Source organism: Myodes glareolus, chromosome 26 (assembly GCF_982192425.1).
Source record: "Myodes glareolus chromosome 26, mMyoGla1.1, whole genome shotgun sequence".
Classification (NCBI taxonomy): domain Eukaryota; kingdom Metazoa; phylum Chordata; class Mammalia; order Rodentia; family Cricetidae; genus Myodes; species Myodes glareolus.
In genome coordinates this window covers 31,046,872-31,074,176 of record NC_142051.1, presented here as the reverse complement: position 1 = coordinate 31,074,176, position 27,305 = coordinate 31,046,872, and the positions used below count along the sequence as shown (strand labels likewise).

General features: G+C 43.9%; 1 protein-coding gene and 1 long non-coding RNA gene across 3 annotated transcripts; both read right to left on the bottom strand.

Moving 5' to 3' along the window:
• Nucleotides 1-1,249: 1,249 nt before the first annotated feature.
• Nucleotides 1,250-2,768, bottom strand: LOC146889773 (uncharacterized). The gene is made up of 2 exons (XR_014999735.2): nt 2,607-2,768; nt 1,250-1,928 (listed from the first exon to the last, which is right to left on the bottom strand). It is a non-coding gene; the product is annotated as an uncharacterized LOC146889773 (long non-coding RNA).
• Nucleotides 2,769-12,074: 9,306 nt separating this feature from the next.
• Nucleotides 12,075-19,402, bottom strand: LOC125390018 (uncharacterized). 2 transcript variants are annotated; one of them, XR_015736731.1, is made up of 4 exons: nt 19,102-19,402; nt 14,734-17,082; nt 13,347-13,471; nt 12,075-12,871 (listed from the first exon to the last, which is right to left on the bottom strand). XR_015736731.1 is itself a non-coding variant. In XM_087901982.1 (4 exons), the coding sequence occupies exons 1-3, from the start codon at nt 19,300-19,302 to the stop codon at nt 13,428-13,430; spliced, it is 447 nt and encodes a 148-aa protein (XP_087758108.1). In that variant the 5' UTR covers nt 19,303-19,402; the 3' UTR covers nt 12,075-12,871; nt 13,347-13,427. The 2 variants fall into 2 exon arrangements, 1 of the variants encoding a protein (XP_087758108.1); XM_087901982.1 differs by having other exon boundaries at nt 16,881-17,082.
• Between the last annotated feature and the right edge of the window lie 7,903 nt (nt 19,403-27,305).

Here is a 27,305-nt window from a genome sequence, read left to right as displayed (position 1 = left end):
TTGCTCGTGTTTGCTTTGCGTGGGTCCTGGCCTCAGTCAGCTTCAGTTATGACAAGAGAGCCATCCAGACAGTTCTTAGGAGGGAAAAGTTAGAGACAGCCATACTGAAACCAACAAACAAAGTGTGTAGCCGAAAAGAGGATTAAATTCTTAATTTTACACACATCGGAGAAGATTACTTGCAAACCTCAGGATTAATAACCAATGAACTAGAAGGTTGGAAAAATTCCTAACCCAGTTAGAAATTCGAAACTCATGAGGGCTTTCCTGAGCCGGACTGAGGGGCCCTTGCTGGGCCTGACCCCACGCCGAGCCTGCACCTGCGTGAGGAAGGATGGGAGGGGAGCCAGGGAAGAGCTTTGCCCTATTGTATTCCAAATATCTTCAGTGGTTACTTCTCTTGATGACTTCGAGGCAAGCCTGTGAGAAGCCTTCTTGTCCCTGCTGGAAAACCCGAAGATCAGAAGAATGAATTGCAACCAGGAAACAACAGACTTGGAGGTGACAACTTGAACTCAGGACTTCATGAGTCCAAAGTTTGCCGTGGTGGCTCACGGCAACCGAAGCGCTTGTGGAGACAGTTGGTGGCAGTGTCTCAGGTTATGAAAGACCGCAGGCAGGGTACAGGTACCCCTCAGAGGCTGGCTCCTGTCACATGCGCCACGGGCCACTCCTACTCCGACTGTATCTCATACCTTTGAGAAGAGAAGGGCCACTATCCCTGATTCACTTTGGGAAGTCGTAATCTGAAGAGTCAGAATTTATGGCCACTGCCCGGATATTATCTGGCCTTGTGTCACGTGGCAAGCATCTGGCCTGAGGAATACAGTAGGCTTGGGTATAAACAGGGCCATTATCTAGCCTAGCTTAAGCATAAACCCTGGGCAAATCATACTTGAAATTCCTTTGCTACCCAGGGTCCTGTGGACAGAGCTGGACACCAGCACACGGGCCCCTCGCTGTAGGATGGAGGGCTAAGAACTAGGAGAGAATTCTTCTAGTCATCTTTCTCCTTCTTCCCTTAGACTATATCTGTCTTTATGTTCTGACTTTCCAATAGTTAGCAGACCCTGGGAATTAGAAGTTATCCTGACCCAAATCGAAACTGAAATGGACTCACATGATTGATTTTGCCAAAACACATGTCAAAATAATGTTGCCCATTTGCTGTCCGATAAGCAATTTTTAGAATAGTTTTGATTTCTAGAAAAATTGTGAAGCTGATAAGATGTTCACAGAGGACACACTCTTCACTGTTATTTTATTTTATTTATTTGTTTGCTTATTTCTTTATTTTTGGTTTTTCGAGACAGGGTTTCTCTGTAGCTTTGGAGTCTGTCCTGGAACTAGCTCTTGTAGCCTAGGCTGGCCTCGAACTCACAGCCATCTGCCAGCCTCTGCCTCCCACGTGCCGGGATTAAAGGCGTGCACCACCACCGCCCGGCTTCCACTGTTATTAATATTATTAATATTTTGCCTGAGGGCATACAGTTGCTACCTCTTGAGGAAACAAAATGGACAGCACACCCTTGACCCAGACTTCCATGGTTTGTTTTCCTAATGTCCTTCTGGGATCCCATCCAGATTCCTTGCTGCACTGACTTGTAAGGCCCCTTCTGGGTTGTGACAGTTTTTCAGGCTCCCCTGTTTATTCTGGGTGCCTGGCAGAACACTGGTGACGTTTGCATGAAGTTTTCCTGTACTGGCTCATTTCTTCGGGTGAGACGAGGGTGGTGGGTTTTTGAAAGGAAACTTCAAAGGTGAAGTACCCTTCTCATCACCCATACCAAGCATTCATGACTGATTGTTGTTGATTTAAGATTTATTTTTAAAGAAAATAAATCACGTGGAAAGCCGCCCCGAGACAGAAGTGGCTCTGCATAGTCTCTAAACCGATGGTGTTGGCATAGATCGATTGGCAAGCTGTCCTGAAACAAACACATTGGGAGACGGTGCTTAGTCCAGGTCGGGTTATAAGGTTTATGCAAAGTCACTTACAGAAAACAGAGTTCTAAGCTGGGTGGTGGAGGCGCACGCCTTTAATCCCAGCACTTGGGAGGCAGAGGCAGGCGGATCTCTATGAGTCCGAGGCCAGCCTGGTCTTCCAGAACAGGCTCCAAAGCTACTGAGAAACCCTGTCTCGAAACAAACAAACAAACAAACAAATAAAAAATCAAAACAGAGTTCCTTAGCAGAAATGATGGCAGTAGCTAGGGGTGCTGTATATGGAGCGTTTGGCGGCACGGAGAGCCAGCGCATGCTCAGTTCATTACACAACACCAGCTGTACAACCCTGCTGTTCAACCTACAGGCCTACAATCCTCGGAAGACAACATTAGCAGCGAACTAGACTTCCACATTCCCTGCCTCCCTTGAATTCATAACATTTCCAAATGGCTGGAGCGCTCCTAAGAGCCTGCACCATTCTTTACCTTGTAGGGAAAGAAAACACTGGCAAGAGTGGCTGGTTCGTTTGTTACATAAGAGCGCCGGCTTCGTTTCAGTGATTTAACCCTGATTAAATTTAGCTGTCAGCCTTTAAAGCTCTCAGAGCCGCGTTCCAGCCTAGACAGGGAAGAGACATGCTGGCACCCCTTTCCTCCTACCTTTGAGCAAACGCTTATTTTCAAGCAGCTAGCCAGACATCCTTCAGAGAGCAGACCTTTGCCAAGCTCCGGGTGCCGGGTTTGAATGGCTCTTCCCACCCTTGCAGCCTGGCTGCGAAGGTGTTGGAGACTCCCTGAATGCCGACTGCGCTTGCATCCTTTAGTTGAAACTGCTTCTTTGCTTTTGGGGCTTTTGATGGGTATTTTATTTTTGTGTTTAAATTTGACAAGTGGGGCTCTTTCTATTTTATTTTATTTTATTTTTGCTTTTCACCCAAACTCGCCGACTCTTCCTGTTTTGGCGTCTTGCCCCTCCCTCCAGCCCCAGGATTTTCACTGAACAATCAAGGTTAGGCAGGAGGACAGGAACAGCTGTTTCCCTTAATGAGGGTCTTTTTATGCACTTCCTGTTGCTTTCCTGTGGAGAGGAGACAGTTGCCCTGCATCCTTCCCCTAGAGATGGCTGAGCAGGCGTGTGTGTGTGTGTGTGTGTGTGTGTGTGTGTGTGTGTGTGTGTGTGTGTATGTAGCCAGCAGAGTCCCACAGGTGTATACACCTATTCTGATGTGTTCTCTTCATAACTCATCTCATGCGTTCTCTGGGTGCTCAACTATCCAGAAAATGAAGTGGGAGGAGCCAAAGATCTAACTCCGAGTCCCTGAAGTGGACTACAGCTATCACTGCCGGCTCTGGCTGCCACAAAACATCTTGCCGGAGTGTAAACTGTTGTTTTGTAATCAGGTCCATATGCTGTAGGCTTGATCGATTATCAGGGTCCATCTCAGATGTTCTGCGATCACCAACCACTTTGATCCCTTTCTTCCTAGTCTGCATACCCAGCTGTATAAATAATATTAGTCCAAGCACAACTTCCTGAACAAATGGTAAGAAGGGGGGAAAAAAAAGTTGATAATGTCCTGTGTTTCCAGAGGCACAGGTGCTTCAGATCAGTAGGGCTAATCTTGTGGAAACAGCCGACGCTAAGCCTTTTCCCAAGACAGAAACCTTTTGTGCTTACAGGTTCAGATTTGGGAAGAAACTGGAATGTTCTTGGAGCTCAAAATGTTTCCTTTAGAGTTAATAGATTGCTAGTGTTCTGTGTGGGTTGTTTTTTTTTTTTTGGCGTCATTAAAAAAATAAGAGAAAAGCCATCAAAATAAAAGTATTGAAATCTGATTATGATTAGTGTATTATTATGGTTAGTGTATTATGGCGACTAACTTCCTGCTTGTGAGTTTTTCAAAGATAGCTCCCATTATCTTTGAAATAATCTTTGAAAGCTTGAGACAAATACATAATAATAAAACCATCCTTCTCCATGGCTACTTTTACCAAGTGACCCACATGGAGACTCCTTGAAAATGATCTGGCTTGGGTCCCTTAAAAATGTTTCTTATGAGCCATGTTGTGATAGCACATGCCTTTAATCCCAGCACTCAGGAGGCAGAGGCAGGCAGATCTTTGTGAGTTCAAGGCCAGTATGGGCTACAGAGTTAGTTTCAGGATAGCTAAGGCTACAAAAAGAAACCCTGTCTTGGAAAAACAAAACAACCCCCCCAAAAAAAACAAACAAACAAAAAGTCTCATGACTAAGTAGAGAACCTCGTAGCTGAAGAAGTACAAGGTTGTCAAGATTCTGCTCTACATGATGTGGCTATTTCTATTCAAACTCTCAAAGGATATTCCTTTGTAAACTTCTAGGCAAACACCAAAAGATCTATTCTAGCCTTTTTCCAGTTGAGAGGTGATGCTCTAGCTTGTCTGATTCTGGTCATGGGGGTAAAGCCTGGGGTTTTAACCAGATCCCTAAGCTGCTGGGACTCTGCTTCTTGTTATCTAAATAGGGAGCAGAACTAGGATCTAACTCTGGCTGTGCCTCCAATAAACTAACAAGGACACTATTATAATAGTACGGGTAACAAGAAAAGAGAATTCTAGATGGCCCTGGCTATACTGCCGTGCTGGCTAGCTATGTTGGCACAAACTTATTAACCATTTAGACCCTTGATTTTCTCATCTATAGAATGGTTACAGCAATAGAACCATATGTATATGAGAAGACCAGATAAATGATTACATGAGATTCCCCCCATGAAACATTGATCACACTGCCTGGTTTTATAATGTATGTGAGAAAAACATTAGCTTCTGTTTGCCAAGAAAACGTTTTTGTAATTATTTGTGTAATTTCCATTCTGTTCTCACCAACTTGATCAATTTTATAAAGATGAATTAATCAAGAAAATGGGTATGGAACATGGCGAATCTCTTTAAATTCTATAGACAGATGTAATGACTATGCCATCAATATTTTATGGAAAATAGTTAGATGTGTGTGTCCTCTTTGGCTTGCTTCCCGTGACAACCCATGAATGAACAGATACACTGAAAATGTTCTTGTTCCTGAATGGTCTCTAGCCACACTGCCCCCAAAATATTTGACCAACAAAGAATAGTTTCTGACAAGCCATAGGGGCCAAGTACAGGTATGTGTGTTCAATAGGGATTGTGTGATATTGGGAAGGGATACTCTGAGTCCAACTCAGAATATAATGGCTAATCCCATATGAACTGAACCCACAGCATCCAAGAACACTGTGATAGATGGAAAAGCTGCAGACAAGATAGAGGGGCAGTCAGGAGGGCCATGGTGTTGACCAGGAAAAGGGAAGGCTCAGCTTCTAGTCACACCTGAAGTAACTGGCTGCACTTGAGGAGGCTATCTGAGCCTTAGTTCCTGATCTGCAACATCAGGAAAATTCCGGGTCAGGGCTTCTCCCAAAACCAAATAATATGACTGCCAGAAGGGACGCCATATCATCATAGAACATTCCACAAATACGAGGGACGATGACAAGGTCCCCAGCTGGAAGGGCGAGGCAACCCTGAAGTAAGCCCGTGGAAATAAATGCCTCCCTGGCAGAATTCTTACCCCTTTGCATTTCTTTGAAATCAGCAATTTCCATTCTTAAAATTTCCTTGGCTTCGGATGATGTCATATACTAACTGCTAATTTGCACAAACATCCATTTCCACTTGGAAAGACATCCAAAACCCCAACCATTCTCGACTCATTTTCTCCCTGTGGGTTAAGATCTGCGGCCATCCTGTTTGCTTCTGCCTCTCTCCCCTGGAACAAAAACCCAAATAGGCAAGGACGTCACCTGCTTAGCTCACTAGTATGCCTCACACAGGATATGACATAGGGCCTTTAGTGGGTCCTTAGTAAGTGCCTGTTGAATGAAGAGACATGCAGATGTCACTTCATTAAAAGGACACCAACTGGTACCCAGAGCAAAGATGAAGTAGGGAGAGAGGGAAGATGGAGAAAGGAAGGATGGGAGGAGGGAGAGAGGGAAGAGGAGGGGAGGTGGCAGGAGGGGGGACAGGAGAGGAAGGAGAGAGGGAGAGAGGGATGGAGGGAGAGAGATACAGACAGAGAACAGAGAGAGAGAAGAAAACATCTGGACGCATTAGGAAGAACTTTGGCCAATGTATCAGAGGTACCCTCTAAATGCTCCATTTTCTCCTATCACCTACTTTCTAGGGTCTAGAGAAAGAAAGCTGGTTATCAGTGACCGAAGGATCTTTTCTCATACCAACACTTAAAATAACCCCCGAAGAACAGTAAGAGTTATAGGAATACAAGGATTGTGACCTCGAAGCGCTGCTTAAGGTGACTACCCATCTGGCCCTCGCAAAGAAGCAGCGGATTTCCTGTGCCAATAAATGGAAGAATAAAGATCTACAAAGCGCAGGCTTCTGAGGGAGGGCTGAGTTTGACAGCAGCCCCAGACAGTGATTTTTTTCAAAACGCCGGTTGGTCTAACTCCAGTGGCCGCTCCTTCGTCATCGCCCATCATGTAATTACTGTGGGACTTGGTCGTTGTCTAAGACTGAATGAAACCTGCCCCCAGTCGAGCACCACTGGCATTGCCACAGTATCTCTAGGGCTCCTGATTGGCAGCACTAGGGGAACCTGGCGGTTGTGATCAAGTCAACTTCAGGAAATTTGGCTCCACGGTCTTTTTTTTAAAACCTCAGGCTTGTGTCGCTGTTATTCTATCAGGGAGACTGCAAAGTCAATGTTTGAGAGATGAATGGCGTGGAAAAAGTTGACCTTGGTGGCTTGGTAAATATTTGACCCAAGGACTCCACCTCCCACCCCCAGCGTTTAACCTTTAGCCTCGCATGTTGGAGCCTGAAGCATGTGGAGGAGCAATTTTGGTCAGAATCCTAGGACGTGAGCAGCAAGCAGAAGCTGGCACAGGCTATGTTAAGCAAACAAACAAGCGGACTGGAAGAATCTAGAATAGTCCACAGGAAAGCAGGAGAAGTGAAAGAGTCTGGTTTCTCAAAACGACAACAGCAGCAAAAAAGAAAAAATAAATCTAAGAAAAGCTAGGAATTCAGCTTTGGGAAATCACAGTTTCCTGTGTCCTAGGGTAAAACTATTGGAGCTATTGTGCTTCCGTGTCACTTCTGGGGACGCTGGGATTCTAGGTCAAGAGAGATTGATCGAACTTGCTTCAGCTGGGGCCCACCTTCACTTTGTTCAGAATGGGGGGAATTGCTGTGATCTTTTCCTTAAAGGGAATGTGGGTCCCTTGTAGAAAATCAAACTGCTCTACACGTCCTGTTGCGAGGCAGCAGTTTCCTTAGCGGGAAGAGATGTGCCGCTGTGCTAGGGAGGTACGTAGAAGTCGCCCTAACCGTGGTCAGCTCCACACCGCCAGTTCAGCTTCATCCCTTCTCTGTCTTTCAAACTCTGAATCAATCAATATGCTGGACATCTCCACACTAGGCTAGTATAGGCTCCCTCTCCCCAGAAGCAAGCAGCAGTGTGTATACACCCTAAGATGTTAGGGAAGGGAAGATAGGTAAAAGAAATGACATTGGCTGCCAGCCTGGTAGATACCCTGACTCTTTGTTTGTTCATTTGATTTTACATCCCAACCAAAGTTTCCCCTCTCTTCCCTCTTCCCAGTTCCTCCCCATTCACCTTCCCCTACCCCCTGCCCCATCTATTCCTCTACAACTTCCCTTCAGATCCAGGCAGGCTTCCCATGGATAGGAACCAGTCATAGCATGTCAAGTTGCAGTGAGACTAGGCTCCTCCTCTTCTGTTAAGGCTGAATTAGGCACCCCAATAGGAAGAAAGGGTCTCAAAAGCAGGCAACACAGTGAGAGACACTGAGGTCACTGTTGGGAGTTCCCACAAGAGGACCAAGCTACAAAACTGCCACACATATGCAGAGGGCCTCTGTCAGATCCACTCAGTCTCTGAGTCCCTATACGCTCAGGTTAGTTGATTCTGTAGGTTTTCTAGTGGTGTCTTTGACCCCACTGGGTCCTACAATCTTTCCTCCCCATCTTCCATAAGATTTTCCAGCCTCTGCCTTACCATAACCTTTGTTGTTGTGGTGGTTGTTGTTTTGTTTTGTTTTTGAGACAGGGTTTCTCTGTAGCTTTGGAACTGGCCCTGGAACTCGCTCTGTAGACCAGACTGGCCTTACAGAGATCAGCCTGTCTCTGCCTCCTGAGTGCTGGAATTAAAGGCATGTGTCACCACCTCCCAGCTATAAATAACTTTCTGAGGAGATAAACTCTTTGCGGTTTTCCCCGAAGCGGCAGAGTTTTGACTTAACTTGAGGGAGCCTGAAGTCCATGGCTACAGCAGCAGCTTGGATGTAACTTGTGCTGTTGTGACGTTGGGGAAAGGCACACACAGAATGTCAGCAATGTTTTCTCTCATTCCTTTTTCTAGAACTGGCTTCGCTAAAAGTTTTATTACATCATATGATTCAAAGATTAGACAAATAGATCAGAACAGGGTGCTGAAGCAACAGAGGAGAGCTGCCGGATCAGTCTCTCCCAAGGAGGCAACTGCCCAACTCTGAGATTCAGGATTGACTAAGTCCCTCAGTTTCACTCCAGGTGACCTCTTAGGGGATACATGGTCAGGCCATAATCCACCCAAGATCACACCCAAGTATGTCCGGATGGAACAAAACAACCCTACCAGGAAAGAAATATTTTCAATTGCATATTATACTTGCTTAAAATGGTGGCTTAGGCCTGTAACCTCGACACTGAGAAGTCTGACGCAGGAGGATCAGAAAGTCATCCTGGACTATGTAGTAGGTTTCAGACTAGCCGAGGATATGTATGGAAGACCTATTTAAAGGAAACAAAACAGATCCAGTGAGACAGCACTACAAGCAAAGGCACTGGCCACCGCGTGATGACCCGATTTGATGCCTGGGACCCACAGGGTAGAGAGAAGCCATCCTTACAAGTTGATCTTTGACCTCTACAAGCATGCCGTGGTGTTCTCTGATGTGTGTGCATGTGCGTGTATGTGTGTGTGTGTTTGCGCATACATGGGGAGAGTTTAAAACAAAATGAAATATTGAAGCATGTTTTAGCTTGAGAAACAGTTAAGTCTGCCGTTCCTTTAGTAAATATAAGGGTTTATTTCTCCTTTAATCCTGTTGGTTATAATCTTTAACACTTCAGGGTTTTTTTTTATAAAACTTTTTCCTATGTAGTGTATAAAAAGCTAATAATTGACTTTGACTTTTTTTTAGAGCAGCTCATTATGTTCCCTTAGATTTCTTACTTCTTCTTTTAGCTCCATTGCCTACTCTAGCATGTGATTTCCCCTTATGTCCCTATCACTACGGCTATGAGGTACCAAAGCAGGACAAGGCTGACATTCCCTGAACTTCCACCACATGCCAGACGCTATGCCGAGTGCCTTTGCTTATATTATTTCGTTCACACTTGTAGGACTCTCCATGGACATATGACTCATCCACAACCCAGAGAGGTTTTTTAAAGTACCCAGGGACATGGAGCTAGTCATTGATGAGTTCATATTGGACCCCACACCTACCAGGTTTGAAAGCATTATCTGTTCATTGTGTCAGGAATAATAGCTAGATATTAGTTCATTAAGAACTACTAAGCACCAGGCACATCCATGCAGAGAGCCTGGGAAGGCTGAAAATGAGAGAGGTATGGAAGCCAAAAATGGCTTTGTCTCATGGTTCCCCAATCCCCTAAAGGGCATCTGGAGGGTAACAGACTGACAGCTGCTGAATTTAGTGATGAGGTGGGGTTCAGACTATTAAGGACTACTAAGATGAGACTCTAGGTTCAGGAATCTGTTGTGACAGCTTAGAGACTAGCCAAAATGAAGCATTCTCTAACAGTTGTAGGGGGACTTTTCTTTCCCACCCATCAGCTCCCAAATAACCAACATGGAGACTCAATAGTAATTTTAAATGCTGAGCCAATAGCCCAGGCTTATTACTAACTAGCTCTTACAACTGAAATTAACTCATTTATATTAATCTACATTCTGCCACAGCATGTTACCTCTCTTTCATCTTGAACCTCCTGCTTCCTCTCCATGTCTCACTGGCAACTCCTCTGACTCTACCCTTCTTCTTCCTGGTTACCTTAGTCGGGTTCTCCCACCTAACCTTATCCTGTCCAGCTATTGGCCAGTCAGCTTCTTTATTAAACCAATCACAACATAATTTACACAGCGTACAGAGGGATTATTCCACAGAATCCGGTGATGTTGTTTTATTCTTTTCTTCAATGAGCCATTGTACATGTCTATCAGTGTGTGGGCATATAATGACAAATGAGGTATCATTTTATGAATACTTAGTACTTTCTTCAAGGACTTTCATATCTATTGAAGAAGACAGATTCAGAAGCTCTTAGGACAAGTGAAAATATATTGTGTACTGTATTAAATGCCTCTTCTATAATCAGCCTATTGTGGGCACATACTGATGGATAACTCAGTACCCACCTCACCTTGATTTCTTGTGCGAAGTCTGGTGAGAGAGTTGAACACAGGCACTCTCCGTACTCCTTTCTTAACAAGTAGCCTCCTGACTTTTTTGCTTTTGTATTTTCCAGACAGGGTTTCTCTGTGTAGCCCCGATCATTTAGAACTCTCTGTAGACCAGACTGGTCTTGAACTCACAGATCCACCTGCCTCTGCCTCCATCCTGAGAGTGTACAGCAACACCATCAGTAAATTTCTGGTGTTAAACAATGGAAAAATAGAAAAGATCCCCTTGGTGAGGTATTATTATTACTGACGTAAGATGGAAAGTAAGTTAGGTTAGTAGAACAAACCCAGACAAATCTGGTAAAACACCGAACACATCAGCTGGAGAGATGGAGCACTCAGGGCTGATGCCAGAAAAATATAGGGCAGAGTCAGAAAAAACAGGCATAGCTGGTCTTAGTGATTTCTGGACACAGATGTGAGATGTAAGATGCAGAATTTTTCAGAGAAACAAAATAAGGCATCTCCCTTGACTTCATTTTTGTTCAGCTAGACTGTGTATTCTGACTTAGCATTGGTTTGGACAGAATTTTCTTTATTAAAAGGTTTTTAATTAATTCTTCTTTTTGTTGTTAGAATTTCATACGTGAGTACTCAATTCACATCACCCCCTTCAATTCCTCCCTTCCACTCGGTCTTAAATTCATGACACTTTTTAATTATTGTTACATATATATTTTTATATCTATGTGGGTATGTTTGTATCCTGCTGTGTCCATTTAGTGTTGCTTCTATGCATACATGTTTCTAACCACATGGGATTAGACAACCTGCCTAGGGGCTCTGCCTAGATAAAACTGGTTCTCCATACTTCAGCAGTCATTAATTGCCTGTAACTCTTCATCTAGAGGTGGGACTTTATGAGATTTCTTCTCCATCCACATTGGCATGCCAACTTGCGTTGTCATTGTGCAGATCCTGTTTAGGTGGCCATATTGTTACGATTTCATGAGTGTAACTTCCTGGTCATATAGAGCAAGACATCTTCTCGCAGCAGACCTCCTGGTCCTCTAACACCATCTTTTCTCTCCCTCTGCCTTGAGCATTAGGTATATGAGTTGTGTTGTAGATGCGTCCATTGGGCTTGGGGCACATGTTCAGTTGTTTGCCTCATTTCTACCAGTTGTGGTTTTCTGTAATGATCTCTGTTCTGCTGCAAAACAAAGCTTCTTGGATGTGGGGTGAGAGCTTCACCTAGCTGTGGATACAAGGGTAAGTGTTTAGGATGCACTTAGAAACTATGTTGGTCTAGGAAAGTGGTGGTAGTAGGCTCCTCCCTTTTAGGGAACATGGCCTTACCAGTAGTTGGGTAGGATTACAGTACTAAGCACAAGTTCCCTCCTATTCAGTAGACCTTAAACCCAATTAACGAGCTGTTGGCTATAGCTGTTGGATTGGTAGAATTAATATTGTGAAAATAGCCATCCTACCAAAAAAAAAAAAACCAATTTGCAGATTCAATGCAATTCCGGTGAAAATCCTCGTTATATTCTATACAGAAATAGAAAGAAAAGAATCCTAAAATTCACATGAAACCACAAAACACCCCAGATTGCCAAAGTAATCTAGCAAAAGGAACAACACAGGAGGGATTACCATAACAGATTCCAAACTATATTACAGAACCATAATAATAAAAACAGCATGGAAGGCGAATTCTTATTTGCTAAGAAGGTCTTCGTTCATCATCATCCTCTGAGCCTTGTAACACATACATCATTTCCTCCTAAAATATTATCTAGGAAACTTGGCAGGGCCACCAAATTACCCTTTCCACCTTCCCTCTAAAGGCCCAAGGATATGTGTTCAAGTAGGTTCTTGGAAGCAGTCCTGGAGAGTGTGCAGCATTCCAACATCAACAAGCACACTCTAAGAATGACGGTGTGTCACAGCGATGCTTACTAAGTCCACATTCTTATTTACACGCTCGTCTACGCGACCACAACCCACACAGTTCACACAGCCTTGCCACATCTCTGTGAAGTGCTCTGTGCTCTCAAGTTAGCTGCTTAGGAAAGGTGTCTGAGCACCTGGAGTCATGCGGAAAGAATTCCGCAGTGCTGGGGCAGGCAGAGTTATACTTGACGGACCGCAATGTTCCCTCCGCAGACGCTCACATGGCACGGGCAGGCAGCAGCCTCGATGAGTCAGAACCCACTGCCTCCTTATCCTTTGTACTTTGTCTTTTGAGCCAATAAAATACAGTGACACCCAGACCTATAATATCTTATCTGCAGAAAAACAAGCCATTAGCAAAGCTATGCACCGAACTCTGAGCCAGCCTCTACAAGAGCTTCCTAGAACCCTGGATTTGCGGGACCCATTTTTGAGAAAGAAAAATCAAGTTGACAATCTTCTCGGAGTTTTATCTATCTTGGAAACAGGGTACCTAAAAGAAAAAAAAAAACATTTTAAATAAGAATTTGAGTGGTACTTAGAATTAACATATAATTTCTTGAGTGATTTATTTTCATTTTAAAAATTATTTTTGAGGCAGGGCCTTTTTTACCCGACACTGGCTTAAACTCTCTCTGTGACTGAGAATGACCCTGAACCTACTATCTCCTGCCTCTACGTCCTAAGTGCTGGGACTTAGGATAGTTGATGCCACGCTGGGTTTGCGTGGTGTCGGGAATCAAATCCAGAGCTTCGTGCACGGTAGGCAAGCACTCTACCAACCGAACTGCATCTCCAAGCCCGTAAGGGATATTTCAAAAGATAAAACAAGGTTTTAGAATAGGCTAGTAGCTTCTGGAGCCTAGCATTCTCCGTGCAAACTCCAAAGCTTGTAGGTTGACCAAGAAGCCATGTTCTGTGGGACATTTTCATGGGCCGTTAGCAGGGAAAGAATCAAAGCATCTCACCACAGCTGATGCCCTCAGATAACTTTTTCTCGATAATTTGATTTAGATTTTTGCATTTGCAGCAGCTTGGTCAGCCAGGTTTCATTCCGAATACCTTTCCTCCAGTTTCTTTTCCACAGAGCACACTAGACAGAAATGCGCAAAGTCAATTCATGCGGCTACCCCAGTTTTCTGCGATTTCAATTTAAGGAAACAACAATTAGGATATTTCCAATGATGAGAAGAACTCCATTACGCTGTCACAAATGTCAGAAGTTCCTGGATCTGTTAACACTTATGTAATTGTTCTGGAAACCCCACGCGCCGGAATAGACCTACAACGCCAGGCATGACTCACTGAATATTTCTATGCACACATTCGCTCTAAAGCACCCTCCAGTTGGGATTCAATTCTTCTAAGAACAAAAATCAAAGACAAAATATGGCACACCAAATGGAAAAGCTTTCCCTGTTAATTTCTTTCTCTTTTCTTTTTTTTTCCTTTCTTTCCTTCTTAAAGGAAGGAAGGAAGGAAGGAAGGAAGGAAGGAAGGAAGGAAGGAAGGGAAAGAAAGGAACATAAGAACATGTTGGTTCTCAAATCTGCAAATGGTCTTTATTTTTTATTTTGTCTTGTGACTTTATACCCAAGGGTTTTGCTTTTGTTTTCTTTTTGTTTTTAGTTGTGACTAGTAGCCATGATTGGTGCCCCCATCTTCTGCTCAAGGCTAAAGACAATGATGCCTGAGATGAAGGGCTGAGCATCGTCTACACAGCTGGACCTCAATCATGACGTCTCATCTATTCACTTTTGTGAAGTCGAATGTTGGGGTGGGGGATGGAGAAAAGCTTACAGCATCCTGATAGCCTGTATTCCCCAGGGGGTCTGTTACCCGCAACTCCTAGTGCTAAGCAGTGTGCATTTCACTAGGCAGCCACAGAATCCAGTCTAAGAATTCTGTCAGCTCTGAGCCAAACCCAGCTTGGCAAAGGCAGTCCCAACAGGCAGCTGAAACAGGTTATTGGTGGGAATTGATGCCTGGGGCAGTAATAGCAACTCAACCATTAAGGCCTCGCCACAGAAAGTTATCAGTCTGCTCTCCACCTGCAAGGGAGCAATAACAATCTGATGGCCCCGACTGGAGCCCCACTGGGAGACAAGAACAGGATTCCAGGAGGGATTCCTGGTCTAAGAAGGACTGATTAAGAAAGACAGAGTCGCCTTCTTAGAGAAACTTCTTACCGGCCGAATATAGGGGAAGAAGCGAGGCCAAAATGTAACTATAGAACGGAACATGAGCTGGGAAGACAGCTCACTCACTGGTCAACTCCTGGCCTTGAGAGCATGAAGTCTTAAATTCAATCCCCAGAACCAGCCCAGGAAGGCTGGGGTAGCAGCACACACTTACAATCTCTTCACCGGGGAGCAGGAAGCGATAGTCTAGTTGGTGACCTCATGGCCAACGAACCGCTGTCTCCAAGAGTTGACTGGCGCTCCCGAAGACGAACCTCTGCCATTACTTGGCCATCACACACATATGCAACAACCCCAACTGTCCACTCAGATGCACTAATAGAAGAAGGACACAAGGAAAGCCTGCGATGAAGATCAGAAAGGGTCTTGCTGCTGGCAACGGAGAAGGAGCTGTCAATGGTACCTGGAGCAGCCCATGCTGAACAAAATGGCCTGCTTAACATTTCCCTGGGGTTGAGAACAGGCAGGCTACTGTCTGGCAGAGGACTGAGCTGCAGGCAGGTCTCTACAGTTCCAGTCAGAGATTGGTCCTGATCTTTGGAACTCAGAAGGTTCCAGACATCCTATCACAAGTAAATCCAGACTCTCAGCCCTGTCTTATTTTTCTTTTGTAATGCTGGTTTTCTTGCCTGAAATTCTGTAGCTCAGATATGGAGAGCCGCTTATCCTCCAGGATGGAATTGCCTGGGAAGCTTCATCAGGTTCCATGGTTCTGAAATGCTTTATTTGGGTCTCTTTAGGGACACTTGCTACACCTCGTCTTGACTGGCTTTGTTTCCTGTATCTTTCTCTTGCTTCTTGCCCAAGTGCCCTCAGCATTTTCACAAACCAGGGCAACACCAGCATAGACAGAACTCGAGGCTGGCGAATGGGCAATGATAAAGACTTGAGCGAGTTGATTGATTAAACAGATGCTTATCAGACAAAATCATCGTTGTTAAAAATCTGCTTGTTACATGAAAATCTGTAGTCCGCCAATAGCCATCAGTAGCGCCTACTGACAGGAAATGAAAAGAAAAGCAAGATAGCATATACCACTGACATCCTGAACCTTGTGTGTGGTTCTTTGTGTAAATTTTACCTCACATCAGCCCAAGATGAATGTGCGGCTCAAACATCCATTTTACAGATGAGAAAAATGGAGGTAGGCAGGTCTCTGTGAGTTTGAGGCCAACCTGGTCTACAAGAGCTAGTTCTAAGTCAGGCTCCAAACCTACAGAGAAACCCTGACTTGGAAAAAACAAAAAACAAACAAACAAAAAACAAAACAAAACAATACAGACGAGAAAATGCAGGTATTGTACCATGATCTTGAAGAATTTGGTCTGATTTGGTATCTTTATCTTCTACAAAATGAGAGAAGTTGGTTTGTTTATTATGATTAAATCTCTTCATTTATTTTATGTACCAACCACAGTTTCCCCTCCCTCCTCTCTTGCCATTCCCTCCCCCCCTCCCATCTACCTACACCCCACCTCCACATCCACTTCTCCAAAGGCAGGCCTTCCATAGAAGTCAAGAAAGCATGACTTAACAAGTTGAGGCAGGACCAAGCTCCTCCCTCTGCATCAAGACTGAGCCTCAAGGCATCCCAGCCTGGGGAATAGGTTAATAGGAGCCCTTCTTACTTGGGCCCTTCACTTTTCACACGGGACATGGCTGCTGCCCATCGTGGGGAGAGGGGTTACAAGACCTATGTGCCGTTCCTCCCCCCATCTTGAGTTAATAAGGACAGCATGACCTGTGTGGCCCTAGCGAAAGGTCCCTCACATTTACCTTTCCCTTGTTGCCCCAGAAGGCACTAGAACAGTGTTTCTCAACCTGTGTGTGTGTGTGGGGGGGTGTTGTCGAACAACCTTTTCACAGGGGTCGCATATAAAATAGCCTGCATATCAGATGTTTATATTACAATTCATAAACAGTAGCAAAATTACACTTTTAAAGTAGCAACAAAAATAATTTTATGGTTGGGGGTCAGCCCGAGACGAAGAGCTAACTGTATTAAAGGGGCGCGGCATTAGGAAGGTTAAGAACCACTGGACTGAAGCCTCTAATTCTCCTTTATGTCCTTTACTCTGGTAGCCTTAGGATGTGGAACATAATTGAAATGGAATGAAATGATGAGAGAGAGACAGAGAGAGAGAGACAGAGAGAGAGACAGAGGGGGCATATCTCTCTAGCATTGCCAACAGACAGATTTCATATCCACCCACTCGTCACCTCTCTCCCTTGTCTCTGAGCCACACACGTATGTTCCTTTATCTTTTGTCCTCACTGCACTAAAAGAGTACATTTCCTTACCCCCATAGTCTCCTGAGATTCCCAAAGTCCCCAGAGATTTGGCAATTGGACGTCCTAGAGGCCCGAAGCTGTCAGGGCTTGAATGGAGGCCTACTTGGCCCCAATTGAATGTAGTTCGGTCCTTTCGAGGCACCTGGACACAGGCACACCACATAATGCCTTCAGTAGTCTCTGGTGCCATAATTACCGTTGGTGGCATTTCCTAAAAAAAAAAAAAAAAAAAAAAAAAAAAAAAGCATGAGTTTCAAGGCAGCTTTTTTACCTCTTGGAAAAAGGAAAAAGCTGCAAAGATGCAAAGATACCGTTGACTGAGAGCAGTCAGTGACTCTCAGTCAGACGTCGTCGCTGTGGTAGTTGAAGTGTTCCGTGATTCTAATTGGGGTATTCACAATCCCCGTCTTGACTTCTGTTGTTTTTGCCTCGTTGCTTCTTTTGCAACTTGTGTGCCGTCTTGTGAGACCTGTTTGCGACGGATGCTAACCTGTTGAAAGGATGCATGGGCCGAGCGAGACAAGAATCCTGTCTGCACCCCACACTGTTTGCTTTGTGAGATTCCAGACTGTTTAATCGGCTCGACCTCATCCTAATAACTCCAGATTCCACTTTTCTTAATGACTTTCCCCTCCTTAAATGCCTACACAGTTATCTTTGAAGAAGGCAAAAAGGCACAGATGAATCATTTGCAGAAAATGGTGGGGGAGAAGGAGTGTGGTTGGCACGGCAGATGGCTGAGCGTGTGGGCACATAGCTGTCTCTGTTGTTCCTCCCGCCACGCTCTGGAAACAAGTCCCTTGGAAGCATATATTCATTCCAGGGTGGGGGCTGCATCCGCTTTCAGGTACCAACATGTAAATCTACACCCGCTGGGATTCAGTGAGGATGCTCAAGCCCAGGTTGCGATATTATCCTGTCCTTGAAGTTTTGACATTAGACCTTCTAGACATAAAGTAATAAACGACTTCAACTCATGGAAACAGAATTCCTCTTGCCATCTTGTTTTTTTTTCTTCCTCCAGCAGGAAATGAAGTAAGTGTGTGGGTATTCCTCCTGTGTTGAGGTGCCAGTTCCCTGACCTTATAAGGGGCTGGCAAACGCTTCTATAGAAGCTGGGACTGGATTTTCAGACCAAAAATGTAGGTTAAGCAGAAAAATCCCAGATTGTTCCTGATGGAGCTTGTTGTGGTTGGAATATGGAAAGGAATAGAGTGTCCCGCACGCTTGGGGACAAGAACTGGCCAGAAAGCTCACTGAAATGTGCTGTCCTATGTATGTATGCATCTGAGAAACTGTGGCCATTTTGCTGAAGTGGCTGGACTAGATTTCTAGAATTCAAAGCAGCATGGGAGTCGAAAAGAGTCTAACTGTCTCAGGAGGCTTCATTTTGCCTCTCCCTTCCTTTTAAGCTGTCAGATGTCATCCATATATATACCAGGGGGAAAGCATTTGCTATTTTATTTCTGCACGTGTACGCTCATATGCTTGACAGGCCATCTTTGATGACTCTTTCTGTTCTCACCAAGGCTATCTGCCCTCCAGACCCACACCACAGCCCACAGGTATGCAGAAGGGTGTCGGCCCTGTTTTCCTTAAGTCGGTAGGTATTTTGGTAAAACATGTTTCTAGAATTTGGGCTGCATCTTAGCACAAACTATGACTTGTAAATGACATATTTGACGAGTGAACACCGTAAGAGTCCCTGTAGGGGCCAAGGGAGATGGCTTATTTGATAATTGCTTGTTGTACAAGCATGGGCACCCTCACAGCAAGCCAGGCATCCAGGCATAGCAGCAAGCACCTGTGTCTCAGAAGTGGGCAACAGAGACAGGAAGATCCCTGGGGCTTGCTGATTGGCTGGTCTTGCCAGTAGGTGAGCTCCCGGTACATTGAGAAATTCTGTCTGAGAAACAAGGTGGGGTCATAAAAGAGACAGCTGAGAGTTCCCATTGGCCTGCTCATACACACACATTCACCCACGATCACCTTTAATAATAAATACCTAGCATCCTCTGGTTAAGAACAAGTAGACTTGGTCCAGAAATCAATATGCAAGATCACAGAATATATTTCATAAATCAAGATCATAAATCTTGTTAATAGAAGAATTTCCACTACTCATGATTAAGTGACATTTTATCTGAAAATCTTACAGATTGATCCCACAAAGACACTAATTCTTAGATCTTAACTATTTTTCATAGTTTTAATACATGACTAAACAGACCTTCCTCTTCTTCCTCCTCCTCCTCCTCCTCTTCCTTCTCTTCTTCTTCTTCTTCTTCTTCTTCTTCTTCTTCTTCTTCTTCTTCTTCTTCTTCTTCTTCTTCTTCTTCTTCTTCTTCTTCTTCTTCTTCTTCTTCTTCTTCTCCTGACCCCATGTTTTAGCTCTTTTCAAGTGATCTGGGAAGAGGGTGGGACTTGGCATCCAGTCCCAGCAGAAGGAACCTCCATGGCTTCAGGACACAGGTGGGGCGTGAATGGGCTCAGAGATCTCACCTCTTAAAACTGCTTTCCTCCCTCCTCTTCCAGATACTTCAGTGAGATCTGTAATCTAGCTTCCCCACCCTCTCCCTTAAGTGGCTGAGTAACAACCCAAAAGTACACGGAAGTTAATATTTAAATCAAGGGATTAGACTTCAAGGAGAAAATGCCCTCTGTTTTTCTTCACGACCACTGCCCGCCACTCAAAAGATCATCAAGGTGACTTGCAGGGCACAGCAACTGTCCGTGTTTGCTTGCAGAGTTCTGGCTAGGTCCTTAACAAGTCACCTAACACTCCTTTCCTGCCTCCCACCTTCACTTTACAGCCTTGGGATTTCTCTTCCCAGCATAGCCTAGGGTTTTATTTTCCTGAGTATTTGGCTAAGAATTACATGTATCTGCATCTGTCAATGTTCAACTTGGTTTCGTGCCAACAGTCTGTTTTCTTCCTGATGAGATAGAGCTAGAGGGTTTTTTTTTTTTTTCGGTGAATTATCTCTGTGTCAAGGTTAAGACTCTCACCTACCTGCGACTTTAATCTCATCAACCTGTGGTTAGATGCTGAGCGGAGACAAGCACAGGACAAGAGCATGTTTAGCACGTGTGAAGCCCAGGGATTCATCTCCATCATCAACAGAAGAAAAAAAATCAAACAGGTTTGCACGCTAGTAGTTACTTTGTTGGGTCAGTCGTTTCTGACTACGCCAGCTTACTCCCTACAGAAGTCCCACCGGAAGCCCTGACAAAGCCACTTCCCTAGCTCCACAAAACCAACTGCACTGGTGGCTCTCAACGTCTTTACAAGCAGTAGCTCCCACTTCTGTGCTGGAGACAAAGCCGGTCAGACTAATGCTTAAAATCCTTCTCATTCAGGAATTTCCTCATCCTGTTTTGTGTATATTTCTACTGCCAAATGAAATATGATATTTAGGGATTGTAAACAGACCCTTAAAATCTTCCCAGATGGAGAAAAGGGCAAAGGGACTTTTCCTACTTCCTTTTAAATGGGTGAAATGGTATCTTTTCTTCTTCTTCTTCTTCTTCTTCTTCTTCTTCTTCTTCTTCTTCTTCTTCTTCTTCTTCTTCTTCTTCTTCTTCTTCTTCTTCTTCTTTCTTTCTCTCTCTCTCTCTCTCTCTCTCTCTCTCTCTCTCTCTCTCTCTTTCTAAGGGTGGAGGGAAGAACTAAGGCCTTCTTGAAAGTATCACTTTCTCTTTTCTGCTCTCACTAAGACAGGAACTGTGAGCAGGGATAGAAACATGAAAACTCGTACCTTAATGATTTACATCCCTTAGAAAGTTTGCATGGATGATCCATGGCTGAGGCAGAGTTATGACAAAGGACTCTTTGGCAAAATGGGGTTGAAACATGACAAATATACCCTACAGGGAGCCTACAAAGTGAGGGCAATTCCCCATTGCAACTGGAAATTGGAAAGGAAAAGTCAGACGTTGAATTATGTCTCGAAGGGTCCTTGAAGATAGTTGAGTATAACTCTACATTGATTTTTCCCTCTGTGAAAATAATGGTTGATTAATGATATTTAAATCTACTGGCTATCATGAATATATCATTATGGTTGGATAGTGAGGTATAAAAATAATAGTGAAAATTCACTTGGAAATGGGTCAAGAATGGGAGGATACAGGTCAGAAGAAAAGAAATACATTTGTTTTCTGGTTGCTGCTTGAACGCAGACAAGGTCAGGTAAATTTTCTACCACCGAGCTACATTGCCAGCAGAGGAAAGGAAATTCAAATAGCCTTGAAGTATCTGGGAAATGCTCAATTTTGGTAATATTGTAATACCTTAATAAGTTAAGATAATCTAATAAGTTGACTTTTAATGAAAGAAATACAGATTGAAAACTTCTGTGGGGTAGTCAGTGTCCATAGACCAGCTCAGCAGAGGGCTGTAGGGGCAGTTTAAGAGAAGTATCTTCTTAGTGGGAATGTAACCTAGCAATCTTTAAAAAGGAAATTTGAATAATGCCTATCAGATTCTAAGTTCATGCACTCTGACCAAACAGCTCCACATCTAAGAATTGTGGATATGTTCACAAAAAAAAAAAAAGGTGTAAAAATAAGTTACGGCTTGCAGTAGCAACACTGATTCTGATTAGCTAAATAAATTATGGGGTGATCACGTTACACAATGCTGTGTATCATTGAAAAGAATGACATGACTTAGCAGGAAAAGGAACCTGCTGCTAAGCCTGACAACCTGAGTTCGATTCCCAGAACCTACACGGTAGAAAGAGAAAACTGACTCCGGCAAATTGTCCTGTGACTTCACACACATTTTGACACCACCCCATATAGGGACAAATAAAGAAGTGAGAAAAAGACAATAAAGACTAAAGGAAGCTGGGCCTGATGACAAAAACCCACGGTCCTAGCTACTTGGAAGCTGAGGCAGGAGGATTGCCTGCTTGGGCTATGCAGAGTGAATGCCAAGTCTGCCTGGATGATTTAGTAAAAACCTATCTCAAAATATGAAAGTAAAAAGATGGCTAGAGATACATTTCAACGGTAAACCCTTGCTTAGTATGTTTGTCATCCCGTGTTCAGTGCCCAACACACGGGGCAAAGAAGAGAACGAGGAAGCTCTCTATTTTCTGGGATGAAGCCATCTCCAAAACAGAGGGAAGGGAAAACTCCAACTGTATTTTGTGAATTTTGCCTGCTAGGCCTGGGACATAATAGTGAATATGCTAATGAATGCATATTCTTATACAGAGACTGTCTGGATAGACACGCTGGACGTCAGCTGATAGTGGTTGTCTTGAGGAGATGGTTAGGAAAGACACACTTTCATTCGATACCATTCCTTTCCTTTTGCATTTATACAAAAGGTATAATAAACACAGACATTTGAAAGAAAGAAGCTTTGATTGCCTTGGTGGGTAAACTATACTTTGCAGTTCCAAATCCCATGGCAACCGCATACATTTTTGTGTAAAAGCAAATAAAATATCTTTAAAGATTATACCTGAACGGGAACTATCAAGTAGCTGTGTTTGGGAATGAATGGCTCTTTCCTGCAATTCTCGCAAGTCGGCACAGTCTGCTTCCGGCTGTTTCCTCAGAGTTCTCTTTGGTGAAGGATCTTCATGTCACAAGGAAGAATGAAGAATGCACGCGAGAGCAGGCTGAGATCTGTGATATTTAAACTGTCCTCAAAACAAGAACAAAGTTGTGTAAGGATTAATAAGACTTATTCTTCTGTTCTTTGCAATCTTCTAATTGCTTTGTGACAGATTTCCTCAGTACATTTTCCTGGTAACAGGGAACAAAGGAAATCAGAGTAACTCACCATACTGGTGCAAATATTTCCACTGGGAAGCCCTAATCATCTGTTACATAGGCACACGTACTTCCGGGAGGAGTGTGCATTATCTTATGATCGCCTCCCTGTGTGTTCACAGCGTCCCCTCATATTATCATTCTGCACCGATTTTGTTTTTCTTCTTTCTTCTTTGATTAATTATTTATGTTAGCACAAAAGTGGTTTGATTAGGCTATTTTTATACATGCACATTATTATAGTTCGTTCTTGCTCATCCTCTTGTGCCACTGCTCTCAACTGTGCCCTCTGTCCCCTTTGCCTGGTTCCAGAGAGTCCTTTTTCCTGCTTTCATGTCATAGGTACTCCCTTATCTCACACACCCCGGGATCTCTTCTTCCCTTTTCATTATTTTAACATGTCCTGCTTTTTAAAAAAAATCTGTTTTGATTAATTTTGGAGTAAAATCTGCTTTCTCAGATAACAGACTGATTATACCAGCTTCTTCTTTGCTCTTATTTGCCTGATAGATCATTTTCCATTCTTTGACTCTCAGTCTGGAGATGTCTTTATCAGCATGATATGTTTCCGGTAGGCAATAGTTGCATCTATTGTTTGGTTTGCTTTGTTTTGTTTGCTTTTGTAACAGTCTCATTGCAAAGCTCTGGCTGCCTTGGAATGTGCTACGTAGACCAGGCTGGCCTCGAACCACCTGCCTTTGCTTTCGATGGAATTAAAAGCTGTGCTTGGGTCTAGATTTTTTCCCCCTTCGAGACAGGGTTTCTCTGTGTAGCTTTGGAGCCTGTCCTGGCACTCACTCTGTAGACCAGGCTGGCCTTGAACTCACAGAGATTCGCCTGCTTTCCAAGTGTGGGGATTAAAGGCATGCACGTTGTGGTGACCCCCAACCATAAAACGATTTTCATTGCTTTTTCATAACTGCGATTTTGCTACTGTTAGGAATCACAATGTAGCTACTTGTGCTTTCTGATAGTCTTAGGTGACCCCTGGGAAAGGGTCTTTCCACCTGCAATGGTCCACGACTCATAGACTGAGGCCCACTGATTTATCATAGTCTCTTAGTCATTTCTGCTCTCCTGGCTCAAGGATCGAGGAGGACACCAGTCCATACTTGAAACAACCTTATTTTTGCAGTAATTCCAAGAGCTAGCTTTGATGGAGACAGTGATTTTGGTTAGCAGTTAGGCACTTTAAGGGCTTGAAATTAATCATCCCATGCTTTCTTAGCGTTTATTCTGATGTTTCTGCCTCTGTCCGTAGATTGGCGTTTTCCCCCTTGAGTTTTCAATATTGACTCCTTGCTTTATATTTTTGACAACTTGACTATAATCTGTCATGTAGAAGGGCTCCTCACATTGTGTCTCTTTGAGATTATAAACGCCTGTGATGTTTGAATGTCTACAGGTTTCTCGAGATTTGCGGAGTTTTCTGCTCTAATTTTCTTCAAACATACTCTAACACGAGGAACTGTATTAAAGGGTCACAGCGTCAGGAAGGTTGAGAACCACTGCTCGCACAGATAGGGAAGAGAGTCTCAATTGTTTCCCTCAGTTTCTTCTGTGCTGTGTCTTCCCCATGGTCCCCTTGACGGTATTACAGGATCTGGGACTTTGTGATCATGCTTGGTGACTTTCTTTTCCTTATTGAAATTTGAATATGTGGTATTTCCTCTGTTCCTCTACCCCTCAGCTTCTGCTTGGTCAAATCTATTGATGATTATCCTCCTGCTTCCGTTTCTTTGTTTTTATTTATTGAATTTTCTATTCCAACATTTCCAGTTAGTTTTTATTTTTCTTCAAAATCTCAATTTCCTTGCTGGATTTTTCTTCTGTGTTGCTGCTTGCTTGCTTGCTTCCTTCCTTCCTTCCTTCCTTTCTAGATCCACGCTGCTGATTTTCTCATCTATGTTGCTGAATTTTTCTTGTAAGCTGCTGTCTTTCCTCCCCCAGCCCAACACTGAATCAACTTGCTTATTTATACGATTTCTGGTAATTGACTCTGTTTGCTTTTTAAATCATCTAGCATTACCTGTTTTGGTGGCTTTAAGGTCTGTGGCTGAGGAGTCTTGTCACCTAACTTTTTCATGTGTTTGTGCTTCCATGTTGCAACTTAGATATCTGAGGATTTATATATCGATTCCAGTGTTATTTAGGGATCTTATTGAGTAACCCACTTAACTTAAAGAATCACTTAGAAAAAAACAGTCCATGGAAGCGTCATCTGTGCCCCCGCTCCCCAAGCAACAAATTGAAGCTGCACTTAGTTCTTGCCTTGGTGTATCACCAATCTTTTTCTCTGTGCTTTTCAGAGAGTCTCTCATTTCCTTTGTGGATTTCTAATGCCCTTCCTTTCTATCTTTTTTGGACTAGGGTCTGCTTTTTATTCCAAATGTCTTCTTCACTGGCACACAGAGGTGGCTGCTAGCGTGCCATCTTACCCAGAATCCTATTCAGTTTTGGTTTTTTTTCGGGACAAGGTTTCTCTGTGTAGCCCTGGCTGTCTTGGAACTCACTTTATAGACCAGGCTGGCCTCGAACTCACAGAGATCAACCTGCCTCTGCCTCCCAAGTGCTGGGATTAAAGCTGTGTGCCAAAATCACCCAGCCCTTTCTATTTTTAGGACTGGGGAATAAATATGAGGCCTCAAATATTCTGGGCTACTGGTCTACCACTGAACAACCCAAGCCCTCCTTTCTATTTTTGAGACAGGTCTAAATTGCCCAGACTGTCTTTGAATTTAGAATTTTCCCACCCCAATCTTCCAAGTAACTTTACAGCCTTGGGCCACCAGGCCTGAACTCTTAACTGTTCTTTTCTTGAGTAGAACTTCCCCATGTGATTTAGCTTTCCAGCTTCTGAATATCTTATACCAACTCAGCACTAATATCAGGTGTAAGATTTTTCTTTTCTTTTTTTCAAGATATGGTTTCTCTGTGTAACAGCCGTAGATGTCCTGGAACTAGCTCTGTAGACCAGGCTTGCTTCAAACTCACAGAGAGCCACCTGCCTCTGCCTCCCAAGTGCTGGGATTAAAGGCGTGCGCCACCGTTGCCCCTGCTAAGATTTTTTTTTTAAAGATGGAAAACAAATTCACTTTGAGGAGATGCTGTGGATTCTCTCATAGATGCAGATGACCCTTTCTCGATCAAAATGAGCTTAGAAACAACATATGGTCCAGGGCGATAGATTCCTAAGGGTGACAAAGGGCCTGGCAACTGAGGGAAAGGGCATGGTTCGGTGCCCTTCACTATAAGGACAGGCTACACGCTTCAAACAAAAAAGTAGAAGCTGAAGACATTGTGCCCAGTTCTTAACTTAGCTGTTGTATAATCTCCTCCTAGCATGCCCAGCCCACAGTTCTGCCAGAGTAATAATAGGAACAGCATCTCTTAACACTTTTGCTCACAATGGGAAATTCAGGCTTTTCTTTACAAAATTTCTCTGCAGAACAGCGTTTGTCACCAGGCAGGTTGCAAGGGCGCTCTCATCTGGAAAGCAACAGGCTCTTCTATTGAAGATGTCACTTCCTGGGTAGGGACAACCCGGCATTTCTGCAAAAGGATCCTTCAAAGAGTTCTGCAGATCCTTTGACTCAATCTTCGGTTTTTCAGTAGGCTTGAGAAATTGCATAATAAACCATTAAGGCGGGGGTGGGGGGGAAGGTGGTGGCAGCTTCTTTTCTCCAAGAAAAAATTATTGCAACTCCCATTTAAATGAACACTTCTCCCTTTTCCTGGGGGCAGTTGCAAGCGTCTCTGGGTACCGCTCTGCACGAGGTAAGATAAGTATTTTGTCATTGTCTATTATTAGGGAGGGATTCGGAGTCACGGAGAAGCGAAGTGATTTTTCCAGCCTCAGAAATAAAGGGACGAAAACGAAGCTGGCTGATGAGTGCCTTTATTTTGGGAGCAGGACAGCTGTGTTGGTGTGAGCGTCATTTTCCTGGACAATTGCATCGGCTTCCTAATTGGTTTTCCTGCCCCCGGTTTCTTTGCTCCTCCCTTCAATGTACTCACCCCTTTGTTTCCAGAATTATACTCTGAAATTATGCCGCACCCCCTTATAAATGTCTCTGATAGCTTCTCATACCCCCCACCCCCATATGTGTGTGTGTGTGTGTGCATGTGTGTGTGTTAGGGTGCATCATAAGTTCTAACTCCTTCACATAGCATCTAAAGCCCATTTTGGGATTCTAAGCTACCTTGCCCACGTTCTTTGCTAGTCTTTTACTTCTCTACACTGCTCAGCTACACCCTGATGATCCTGTATGCCCATCGCTCCAAACTCCACCTCTGTGGCTCCAAACCCCACCCCGTCCTTTCCTCTTGTCTAGGTGTTTCAATCACGAATGTCTCTCAAAATCTGTGTGGTGAAGGCTTGGTCTCTAGCCTGGGGAAATACTGGGAGATGGTGGAACCTTCAGGAATGGGGGCTGAGTTAAGAAAGTTAGATCACTGGAGGTACACATTTGAAGGAGATAATGGGAACCAACCCATTCCTGTTCCTCTTTGTTTCTTGGCCCACATGAGTGAGTGTTCTCTCCTGTTAAATGTTTCTCCATGGTTCTTGACTTCATCACAGGCCCACAAAGCCAGCAGACCCCCAGCTAAGATCTCCATAACTGTTAGCCTGAAATACATTTC

Bases quoted from the DNA above. Each gene is read 5' to 3' on its own strand.
- LOC125390018 (XM_087901982.1), bottom strand. From the start codon at position 19,302: ATGCCAAGTCCCACCCTCTTCCCAGATCACTTGAAAAGAGCTAAAACA. The intron at 17,083-19,101 runs GTCTGTTTAGTC...TTTTTTTTTTAG, and splicing joins GGAGGAGGAAGAAGAGGAAG to GAAATGCCACCAACGGTAAT. The intron at 13,472-16,880 runs GTAAGGAAATGT...ATTTCTGTCTAG, and splicing joins AATCTCAGGAGACTATGGGG to TGTGCTCTGTGGAAAAGAAA.